We start from the raw sequence: 12,205 nt of genomic DNA on the forward strand, positions 1-12,205 counted from the left end.
CTTCGGCAGTACTTGAACCAGAGCCATTCTTCCCTTGGATTACCAGGGAAAACAGTTTTTACTATATAGCGCTTCAGGTTGTAAACAAAGGCATCAACCCGACGCCGATAACTCGGGTACGTAGGCCAAAGCTTCGTCTTTGTTCTCATTTTTGAAAGCAGCCTTCACTACAGCAGGCCGGGGTTTTAGCAGGTCTTTTCGTCGTTTTTCCCTCCATAGGATTCCAAATTTAGCTTCCGAGCGTTAACAAGTTCTTGTTTGGATGAGTTGACTTTCCTTCAAGGTTAATTTGCGTAGAGTTTGTTCCAAATGTTTGCTCGCTGTCGTTAAGAGGAAGCTTTGCGGCTAACTTAGCTAGACGTGCGGAACTGTTTTGTAATTCATGAGTTGGCAATCTATCTATCCATCCATCAATTTGATCGGACACGCGCCGCTGGAAAAAGCAAATTAAACTTCTCGCAAAGAGGAGCGGCGGACGTCTTAATTCTTCATGACCAACAAATAACACTTTTTCACTTCATACAAATATTTATGAAAGCCGTTCAAGAGTTATAGAATAGCAACTTTGGAATAGAACACTACTTCGAGGTCGCTCGCTAATAACAAAAACCTCATTAAACTTTTATGAGTTCGGCTAAAACACAAAACTCCCAGCAGCTGTAGAAAACGCATTACATTGTCTTTTTTTGCTTTAATTAGATTCGCTTGCTCAATGGAACCTCCAGAGGAAAAAAAAGATCACACTTCATGTCAAGTTTCCTCGAAAAAGAAGTGCGTCATACTCACTAGCTTATCCGTTCCTCTTTTGAAAAAATAATCTTTATTTTACAACTCACAACAGGTGTAATTAACATAACAGAACAAAAAATTTGAAACAGTTCAATAGTTGAGAATTTTTTTTAGTCAATCTAAGTCCGATAGAAACGTAGTATGTTCTGCCTAAAACAAATGAAAGCCAAAACAAGTTTACTCCTTACATTGCAGTAACTTTTGTATTAATTGTGAGAATTACTCACAAAGTTTGCGGAAGGAAAAAGAGAGGTTTGTCTTAGCTCGTCCTATCTAGAACCAACTAAAACTAAAGTTGTCGTCTGCGCACGAATGATCACATAAAAAATTAATTGTCACGCACGCGAGCAACTGCAGAATTTATCGGTTGATATGGCGAGAAAAAATACTGATATAATTCCAAAATTATGATCGGGTGTTCGATCTTGAGGCAAAAGGTGTATTCGAGAACGCTAAAGTTCGTTACTTAATGCAGTTAATAACAAATTTATATGTGGCGCCACTTTTCTTTGCCTCTCGGTCACTTATCTGCGCCTTTTTAAGTGGGTCATTTACTTTAAGTGCTAAGAAAAGAGACTATAGTTCAGCGCTAATTCAAAAACGTTTAGCGTCTATTTTTAAATGGTCAAGGAAAATAAACGGCTTTGCGTCAACGATACAATTCAAATCAGCTATTCAAAGGAAGCGAGGCGTATAAAAATGACAAAGACTGACTCAAAACACAGAAACCAGGCGTCAGGTCTTATACCACTGGCTTGTAAAAATGGCCGAGTTCTCAATTCAACCCCGGTTCCAAGACCGTTTTGTATTTTTATTTCTCCTCTAAAATTAAGTAATTAGGCGTTTTACATTAGTATAACGAAAAAAGGCAAAGGTGTAACCACATATCTTGACTTTATGCGCTTTCCCTTACAGACGCCACAGTTAGAATCACATCTTACAATAAAAACAAACACCACCGGGTTCTTATTTAAATGGTTAAACTTCACGGTTTTATCCACACTCATAAAGAAGCATTCACCCCACAATATTAAACAACACCACTGGCAAGACACGCTAATTAACTTCCCGTGTGATTATTTGGCTCGACTTCATTAGAAAGAAAATGTTCACAAGCTACAATTCCAAGAAGAGTTTTGGGGTTGGAATAAGCTAGCTCCAGGTTCTAGAAATTTATTTAACTGAACTAAATCACGCACCATGGTCTCGCGCAAGTGGAGAAAGAATTTTCTAGAAAACAATCAAGTCTAATTTCCTTTACGAGGGAGAGAAAGACCGCAAAAGATGTATAATAAAAGAGAATTTAAAAACGTTGCTAGCGATTGGAGCAAGTAGAATGTTAAGAAAGATCTAAGAACATCATTTCAAACAAATTTTGTAAATGGATCATTTGGCCGTATATTTGCATGCGTTTTTCGGCCTACAAAAGCGCATAGCCTGGAACGAGTGTAATTATGGAAAGTGAGAATGCGAAAAAAGAGGCGCACAAGTACCACAGGCTACCCACCCACAGTGTATGATGCAAACGATGTTTCAGTTGTGTTGGAATTAAATTGTTGTTCTCGAGGTGACAGTTTACAGGTTAAGCGTCACCGGGTTGAAAACTGAACGCACGTGGGAAAGTGCAAATTTTCTGTTAGGGCGCCTCTGTAATCCTTTCACTCCCAAAGTTAAGCCAATGCCAAAACTCAACAAAATTTTCAGATTTCACTTTGTAAAACGCTACAAAACAAAAAGTAACATGCGAAAGTACTGCCGAAGAGGTTTCATTGAATGGAACACCATAGGATAGAGACTCAAAAGCTAGAACCACCTTGTAAAGCAGAATAAACAGTACCACAGGAAAGTACTGCTCAGTAGCTTTCATTTGAATCGTCACACTACAGGATTTTGAACACAGACTCAAAAGTTAGTACCACCTTACAAGACTTCATCATTCACTCTCGGTGGGTGAAAGGGTTAACAAAGGCTTATTCAGAAACAAGTGTGGGTCACCGTGGTGAGCAGAATGCACCGCCCGCAGCACCCTCCTCCCACCAGTTTGGCCCAGGTTTCCAACCCATGCTCGTAACACTTACTAACCGGCTCCCAATTCTACCCGCAACGCACAAACGCGTGAAAATCGAGTTCTTATGAGCTGCTATGTATCTACTAGGTAACAAATCACATTTACATGTGTATATACACAAATAAGGGTGCTTACGATTTGCACAAAACATCCGCTAAAACTCTTGTTTATAATTAATTAGTGATTAAACTTGACCTAGTTGGAGAAGAACCTAATGCAAGTGTAACCAAATCGGCTGAGAAAACCACAACTTCATGTAAAACTAAAGTGTCGCCTCAGAAGACGGACCATATATGAAGTTTTGCAGAAAGAAATAGCGCGAACCATTTCATTCTCTAATCCATCGACGCAATTTTCTTCCAGCTTGCCCATACAAATAGTGAGCACCCTGTCAAAGTCGCGGTTTGTGCCACATACTGCGAGTATAACGCAGAAGACTTACGTTTCCGGGTTCAAGAGTTTTGTGGTGGGTTCGAGAGCCTCTGGATCCGTACGATCTCTCAGATGATATACTGCCCACATCACTGTCATTGTCGTCATCAGAACACTGAGAGTTAGTGGAACCAAACGAATATTTTCTTCTTGATGGGCTTTTATGCTAAGATTTCCAAAAAAAAAACCAATTAAATCTAGCACAAAAACAATAAAACTGGCCTGAAGCCTCACATGGCAACAGAAATGAAACAATTTCCACTTGAACACAGTAGACTTCGGGTAGTCCCTCAATTTCTTCAAGGAGAGTATGCGAGTGCGCGTGAGTTTTCTCTCTTCCCTCCGCGTGTCACTTCCTCGCGGATGGCAATTTTCACTCACGCTCTCGTAATCCGCTCACTCTTTTATCCCTAAGGAAAATGAGGGACTACCCGTTCCCTTAGAATACATCCCCGTCAGGGGCGTCACCCTCCTCGCGAGGGAGCAATTTTCAAGCAGGCTCGAGTATTCTTTTGTTAGTATCCCTGGGAAAATAAGGGAATACTGACAATCTGTGCCCCTCTGGGAAATGCCAACCTACCCCTCCCCTACGCCAACATTTTGCCCTAAGTGAGAAGTAAGTGTTAATGTTCGCTTTGGGTAGGGGTAGATGGGCAGTTTCCCAGAAACGCATAATGATCCGAAAAGACTTTTAAAAAAGAGTTTATCCCTATTCAACTTCAAATTTTAAAGCTACAGTAAAACGGGCAACAGAAACGTAAAACCTGTCTTGCCACATTGCTACAAAACGAGTTGAATAGTGCTGTTGCGCGTTTTACCACCCATCTTCGAACCTGTCTTGAAACAAATCAGGTTGCGAGTTTTTTTCTTTCGTGATTGGGAAAACGCGCAACATGGCTATTCAACTCGTTTTTCAGCAATGTTGCAAAACAAGTTGCACGTTTTTCAGAGTTGCTAATTTTACCGTACCTTAAGTTCCAACTTCCTTGATTGAACCGATTGCATGCAGCCAATCAAGCGTAAGTCGGTGATAATTAACTGATGCAGACATCAGATAAACTGTTTTTTTAAAACGTCTGCAGAAAGTCCACATGACTGTTAATCAATCAGTGATTCTATCTAGAAAGTTCCACGCCTTCGGTAACCTTACATGACAGTGCGGAAATTTAAGCCAACCAAACATACGATTCACGCTCTCACCTCACTTATTAAATTTGTCTAGAGAAAAACGAAGAAAAAATCAGTAAAAAAACAAAGTTTAAAATCTTCTTACCCACGCGTCCCAAACCGCTGCTTCAGTGACACCTTTACCCGTAGGCTCACCTTGGCTTGATTGCTTTAATGGCGGATCTAAGTTGAAAAAAAAAAGGTAAATAACAGCGAAACCGCGCTCTACGAACACCCGCTTAATAAGGACAGCATGGTATGTCCCTTTGTTGTCCGTGTAAGGGCGCATCCCATTGAAAAGACCTTCTTAGCTTGTATGTTTTGTTTTCCCATTACAGACCGCGTGATGGTACCACAGAGAACTGTTTCTTGCATATGTATACATGATAATGAAAGACAAAAGGCAAATTCCCTAGAGAATATCACGTGGTCAGAATTGGGAAAACAAAACATGCAAGCTAAAGAGGTCTATTCCAAAAATATATGGGTCAAGCACAAAAGTATTAAAACTTAAACAAAAATAGCCGCGTACCGCCATATTTGTTTTCTGTATCTCGCACGTACAAAAGTGGAGTGGGATACGCGCGCGCGATGGACTCCACACGCGAGAAAATTGGTACGTGCCACCTTAAGCACAGAATTGCCCGAAAACAGTAGTATCCCCATGACATAGGGCCTGTTTACATGAAGGTGGGGGACCCCAGGTAGGGGAGGTAACATGTGGCGGGTTACCCAACCTAACATGTAAACGTGATCACATTAAAATGAGAGATTATATAGACAGGCGGGTTGCCCACCTAAGCGGGTTACCTCACCTATCTGGGGTACCCCATCTCCATGCAAACAGGCCCTTAGTCCCTGTAACTGGTTTCACTGTACTCATAGTTTATTAATCATTTGGCGAGCTGTTTATTATGGCCAAGTCAACATAACAGTAACTCCCTTCAAAATGATATACTTACTGTGCAATGGGCTGGCTTTCTTTAACACTGGCAAATGACTCGGACTGTATCCTCTCTCTACACTCAATCGTCTATCTCTCCTATCAGGACTCGTGTCTCGACTCGCCCCGCGGGAGCTCGCACGCGAACTAGCCCGTGAGCTCGATTGAGAGGCAGTTCGCATTCGACTGTCAGGAAAAACAGGAAAATAACTTCAGAATTGCTAAGAAAACGTTGAGATATCCTAATCTTTGGAAATCAACGTATGAATAAATGAACGAACGAGTAAGTTATTCTCAAATGGTACATGGGTAAAATTTTCTTACAATATCTGTTAAATTTGGTAGTTACGACCCCACAAAAAATTAGAAGAGAGTGGCAGCTCGGGATCAAAGGATTGTACTTGGCAGTGAAAATAGTTACTTAGTCAACCCACTGGGGGTATAATTTAGCAGTGAAATGATGATTAAGGTTAGCCACAGGAATCATGCAGAGAATAAGCAGTTTACTCACTGAGGAACAGGAATATAAGAGATAGAAAAACCAGGAGGACCCCTGGGTAGATACTCGAAGCTAAGATGTCGAGAAATGCTGCAATAGAAGATAGTTAGAGCACAAGTATCAGTTGTTCAAAGATATTACAGGAAAGGGATTGTACATTATTATGACAAGAGACAAGGTTCTCCGTAACTTATCAGCGTGCTTTTTCTTGTTTCAGAGCGTTCCAAAACGTGCTTTCTGTATGCAAGCGGGTAACTATAGTGCGCAAGGTGACTCACAGTGCACGTATTTTCAATACCAGGTGGTTTAAAATGTTTTCACTGCAGATGATGTTATCAATGGACATATTCACCGCCGACTGATAAGGAGAACCCTGAGAAAGAATATCGCGAGAATGCAAAGTAACGAACAGTGAATGTTGAAGACAAACAGAAATTATAAGACAGAGTCTCAAAGAAAAAATAAGAGCGAAGATAAAGCTTCAAGCCTCTAGAGGAGAAGAAACGATGCGCAGAAATTTGCAACGCGGGCGGGATTTGAAGGCGAGGAGATTGAAAGGATGAGGCCGAGGCGACCCTGGCTTATCACCACCAGTCTCATCTCATCTTCCAATATTTTTGTTCGCGCACCGACCCCAGCTATAAAAAATATCTGCTGTGGCCTAAAGTATGACAGAGTACAAAAATAGAGAACAAAAAAATAAAAATTCAGTAAAGTGAAGAAAAGTAATTCTCATGCTCGTCCATATGCTAAGACTGTTTGAAAAAACTAGGCGTATCGATGAGAATACTCTCGCACCCTCTACTACACAACGGAGGAGAAAAAACAAGAAAAGAAAAGAAGAAATGAAAACGCAAAATTAAAGAAAAAGATAAAGATGTCATTTGCGATATTCTGATGCAAGAAAACACAGATCAACAGAACGCTAGCGGAAAAATGAAACCCAAGCTTTTTTAAAACAAATAAGTAAGTAACTAAACAAAATGTCAACTTGTGAAAAGAGTCAAACCGTATCAAAAAGAACCAACTGAAAAAGTTAACTGGGGCAAAAACAGCAAGAAGGATAAAGACAAAAGTCTTTTTAAGAAGAAAACAACTGAAAACAGAGCGTTTCACAGTTCACTGACGTGAATGTGGTTCTGTTCTCTGTTAAGCTCCGTGAAACTCTGCGATTGGCCTACAAAGCAAGCGCAACGCGTGAAGTGCTATGACTAATCCCAGAGATAACCAATCATTACCACACACGTCACGACATGACATGAGTAGAATTTTTTTTCCCGCGCAAGAAGTTACGGGATACAAGTTTCCCGCCCTTTAAATCGCGCGCCTGTCACGAATTCATTCTTAACTGCGATTGGTTCACTGATTACTTTGTTCTGATTGGTTTGTGGCACACTACGCTCAGAGGCTGGCTAATTTTAAGACAGTCGATGGAACTTACTCGAATAGAAGTAAAAAGAAGTTGTCAAAAAAATTAAAAAGAATGAAAAGTACAACTTACAAAGGCTTAGGAACAGGTAGAAAAGATGAAGAAGATGAAGACAGAGAAGGTGTGGGTGAGGACGGCTGGCGCCCAGACCCAACAAGAGACTCATGGCTTAAAAGCAGAGAGGTACTGGAAAAGAATCATTAATTAAACTTGAGTCAATAAACGTAAAGTAGCAAGTAAAATGAGGGCAGGCTGAGCTCAAGGCACAAATTAAACGCGAGCTTGAAGAAAAATGATTGGCGAAAGAACGAGTTGACGAATGACTGGGTAACGTTTAAATGCGTCAAATAAGACAGAGGACAAAACTACTCACAGATGCTTACGGACAGGGAGGAAAGAAGGAGAACTAGAGGGAGGGGGTAGGGGTGACCGGCACCCAGGGATCATGGCCAAATTCTCGTCGCTGGGATGCCGAGAGACACTGGAAAAGAATCGACAACAACAATGCATTTAACAAAAACTACTACGACGTAGCAAACAGTACAATAAACAGTTCACTGACAGTTATTAGACACAGTTTGCAAGGGAGTTTCTAAGAAAGGTAGACTTGCAAACACAACATACAACAAAATTGTTAGTAACATGTAATTTGCTAACGTTGACGAATGGAACTTATGAATTTGCAGGGGAATATTTAAGGTAGGTACAACCGGTCATATTTTCATACAAAAAAATTTATAAGCATTTCCATGACATTCTCTCAAATGTTTGGCTTTTAAAAAGAAGGAAGAAATAGGTATCTACCATGCAACAGCGCGTTTGTTAACTAAAATTAACCCCATGAGTGACCCACATCAATTTTTTCCTAATATCAATACGTTATAAAGAGAAAAGGTTATGACAAAAAAATTAGGATCAATTTAGGTTCTGGGAAACTGCCCACCCACTCCTCCCCTAACCTAACATTTTGCCCTAAGTGAGAAGTAAGTAATAATGTTGGTTTAGGGGAGGGTAGGTGGGTAGTTCCCCCGAGACCTAAATTGATCCAAAAATTAAATGCTAACCAAACGGAATACTTTGGTCTTTAATCATATTCTCTCAATTAATTCTTTAAGGAAATGTATAACGATCATTCAGGAGAATTTGTGTGTGGATATTAAACAATTATTGGATGAGGTTGAGCATGATATCATGAATTCTCAAAACCGAGGTCTGTGTTATTCGGCTTCGGCAGATAATACAGACATGAGGTTTTGATAATTCATGATATCATGCGAAAACCGAATTCAATAATTGTTTTATTATACATTTTTTAAACAATAGGCAAAAGAAGACATTCAGCCATTCCGTTTCTGAGGAGAACACTCCAAGGGGCTTGGTAACCAGGCAGACGTTGAACTTGACATGATAAATGCAATATCTGCAGCAGATATTGCATTTATCATGTCAAGTTCACAAGCTATCGTGAATTGATTGAATGCTCTCGACCAATCAGATTTTTCTTAGTGAGTCTGATGTACAATAATGTAGCTTAATAGGGTAAAGTAGTCAGCAGGTACTCCTAAAGAACGTATTGAAAGCCCCACCAATGTAATGTTTCAAAAGTATAAACATTGGAGAGAGGAACTATATACAACAGCCCATTTTATCGAACAGGAAACAACGGCTAAATAACGTGATTACACCTGAAAGAGCAGCAGTCGTTGTTTCATAGAGACAACCGTTAACGTGGTTCTAAATATCTCTAGTATCTAGCGACGTAAAACATAGAAATCCCGGGCATCTGCTGAACGTATAGGAGAGATTGCTGTGGATGGTAATTGATCACTTACCTTGGTGTTGGTATTTTTGTTCTCCCTGAAAGACTTTCCCTTCGACAGTAGACCTCAGACCTCTCTCGGGGAGGGAATGTTGCTAGAAGCCGATCGGGAGATTGGGACCGACTACCAGCTGAAATAACAGAAAGAGAAAAAGTGTTAAGGTTATCAGTAACACGGGACGATTTGTAACGACGATTTTTAGCGCAACACAGGGTTACAACATCGTTGCGACATCGTTTTGAAAGGCTGCAACATTGTTCCAACATTTGAATCCCGTGTTGCGCCAAAAATCGTCGTTGCAAATCGTCTCGTGTAATATCACCTTCAGAAAGTCAATTAGCCATTTCCAGTTGGCGCGTAAAACAGGGGTCCTCTTCTTCAAAGTCCAATGGACTTTACAAGCGTGCCGACACACCTCGGAAAGAAGGCATTCACTTTGGGGATATTATAAAAAAGAACTATTAAAAGACATCACTCTTTTTTTTTTTCTATATAACTGTAGAATCGCCGTAGAGCATACAAGAAAAAGACGCGACGGAAAGCACTTGGCTAAAGATTTACTTACGCTGCGACACAGTTCCCCGCGAGGGATGCTGGGTCCTTGGTTGCCGAAGTTGCGCGTGATGGTTTTGAGGCGACACGCGTGAAGCCGCTGATCTAAGCTTTGAGCGAGCGCTGGCTCGTTCAGCTGACCGATGATCAATGTTACTGATGGAGCGGCCAAGGGCAGCCATAGGAGACAAAAGAGATCCTGACGCCTTTGAAGCCACCGCATGCCGTGAATCTGGAAGAAAATGTACACGGAAACGGTTAATTTTGCCGACAAATACAAACGCCTTAAAAGATGTGAAGAGTACACACATACATAGTTTGTGACCAAAAATTCTCACCTTCTCTATGGGAGGTTCTTGCCGCTCGACTCGAAGCTCCAACTGTTTGACGAGATGGGGCGGTATGACGCGAACTGGAGAGAATGAAAAAAATGAATGTCATTGCTATGGAGAATTCCCTCTGATAATCACATACACTAGAACAAACTAGTTGGACATATTTTCTCTGTGTCAAGTTCCCTGTTCACAGTAACATTGATTAACGATTATTTTTTGAGGTGGTGGGGAGAGGGGGGCGAGGTTTGCGTCGTCAGTGTGTAGCTGGTAAACTAAAATTTATTACACCATAATCCGCGAGAAGAGAACATGACATTAGATTTTCTATAATTGTTACAAAAGATCTTAATGCCAGGAAAATGGTTTTCATTCAGCACAGCGTAGAGCAAAGTCCTTGACTTATTCATCCACAGTATCTAACAATCTTTAAATATTGTACCAGAGTTAATTGGCTGTAAACACGATACTTAACGAATACGATCAATATTGGTCAATAATGGTCAATAACACATCAATATATTGAAAGAAAAGTCGCGTTTTGTACTTTCTTGGGAAACTCTCTCGCACTGGTTGTTAATTGCTTCTTGTTCGGCCTTTCGTTGAAACAGCACTCTTTTGTTTCGACGTGTTTTTTTAACATTGTATTGAAGTACTTCATTTACTTCCAAAGCGGGCTACATCATTATTTGAGCGACCTGACAATACAATTGGCTTCTGAGATATTTCCATAAAGGCTGATTCGTTATAGGCCTTTATTTTTTGCTGTTTTTAAGTTGAAAAGCAAGGAAAAATTCTAACGGGAAATGCGAGGACTATGCGCGAATGTTGCTAATAAATGCCTGCTAAATTTATAGAAACTCGATAATCATCTTTAACTCACTGACATTTTGTTATGGCTACACACGATTGTTAAGCACTTTAATAAGCGATTGAAAGATAATGAAAAATCTGTTTTAAGAAAAGCTGCATCAAATTTGGCTTTCAATCGAAGCCTGAGCGATGTACATGCACTACTTCTGCCATGCGCTTTCACGCTTAGCTAACATTTCTTCCAAAATATTGGGTATTTTTCTTTATGGACCTGTTAAGAGAACTTAACGGAAATTAATTCATGCTCATTGAAAAGAGCAGAACCAATGAGCCATAGCACGTATTACATCCCTTACGAATATTATTATCAGAATCTTAAAAGGAACTTTTACTAGATAAACATTGTTGGCTAGTTTGATAATTTTACCGTCAATACACTGCAGACTACACTTACTGTGAATTCAAGCTGGCTTTTAATTAGCACGCGTTTCTGCATTCCAGAAATCGACTCCCGCGTTATTCAACTGAACAACTATACAATTTAAGTTAATTAACTGTACTTGCACTAGCTTACAAAAATGATATAAACTGCGAAAGATTTGCGGTCCAAACTGAGTCTTTAATCAACATGTCACGCGGATTCATACTCCGTTAAGAAAAATTCGCACACCGGCAACTAACTATAAGACACTGGAGCTTTTTTTTTTTTTGAAACAAAAATCGGTGTCCATCTCTAATACCATAGGCGATCAAACGTACCTGACAGTTCCGTCTTCGCTCGCTGCACTCGAGGAACGAACTCTGTTACCAGTAGTTGTTTTCGTGGGTTTTACAGATACGAAACGTCCCGATGTCGACGTTTTCGTCGGGCCAAGATTGGAAAGGTTCCGATCGTTTTCCAGTTGTTTCTGCTTCGAGACATCGAAAGACTTGAGCAAGCTGCAAAGAAGGGGAAAATGCGGCGATCAAAAAAGTGAAGTTAATATGAAAACATGGTACATGTGTAAATTGCTTCGCACTTAAGTCAGTTTACTTATAGTAATAGATCCAAGATGGTTGATCGTCAGTAAAACATAACGCCATAAGCAAACCGCATATTATGAATTGCTGAATTAAAAGCCAGCGATATTTAGTAACAACTTTTGCCCTTTCCCATTGTTTTCCATAACGTTACTGACCACAAGAACTTGAAATATTGCAGCTCATGCGAACGCGCGCGCAAGAGACTGTTCAATAAATCTCAAGCAGCTATACTTAAGTGATTCTTTTCTGTTTGTGATTTGTACAGCTAATTAACGCGCAATGAATATTTATGGAGACCATTCAAAGGCAGCTGAAAGAACCAAACTAGAAATCAGGTC

The 12,205-nt window shown here is 40.2% G+C and overlaps 1 protein-coding gene across 7 annotated transcripts in view; it reads right to left on the reverse strand.

The window, feature by feature from the left end:
- Positions 1 to 12,205, reverse strand: part of LOC140931286 (CLIP-associating protein 1-A-like) — a 59,580-nt gene that overhangs the window by 16,763 nt on the left and 30,612 nt on the right. For 4 of the 7 annotated variants that reach the window (XM_073381062.1, XM_073381061.1, XM_073381067.1 and 1 more), the window contains 9 exons: positions 11,604 to 11,783; positions 10,038 to 10,111; positions 9,713 to 9,931; positions 9,160 to 9,277; positions 7,701 to 7,808; positions 5,911 to 5,988; positions 5,419 to 5,585; positions 4,563 to 4,639; positions 3,300 to 3,455 (listed from right to left, as the gene is read on the reverse strand). In XM_073381062.1, coding sequence (XP_073237163.1) covers positions 3,300 to 3,455; positions 4,563 to 4,639; positions 5,419 to 5,585; positions 5,911 to 5,988; positions 7,701 to 7,808; positions 9,160 to 9,277; positions 9,713 to 9,931; positions 10,038 to 10,111; positions 11,604 to 11,783 — 1,177 coding nt within the window. The remainder of the gene's footprint in view (positions 1 to 3,299; positions 3,456 to 4,562; positions 4,640 to 5,418; positions 5,586 to 5,910; positions 5,989 to 7,700; positions 7,809 to 9,159; positions 9,278 to 9,712; positions 9,932 to 10,037; positions 10,112 to 11,603; positions 11,784 to 12,205) is intronic. The other 3 variants (XM_073381066.1, XM_073381064.1, XM_073381063.1) reach the window with 2 other exon arrangements.

This window comes from Porites lutea, chromosome 3 (genome assembly GCF_958299795.1).
Source record: "Porites lutea chromosome 3, jaPorLute2.1, whole genome shotgun sequence".
In the NCBI taxonomy this organism is placed as follows: domain Eukaryota; kingdom Metazoa; phylum Cnidaria; class Anthozoa; order Scleractinia; family Poritidae; genus Porites; species Porites lutea.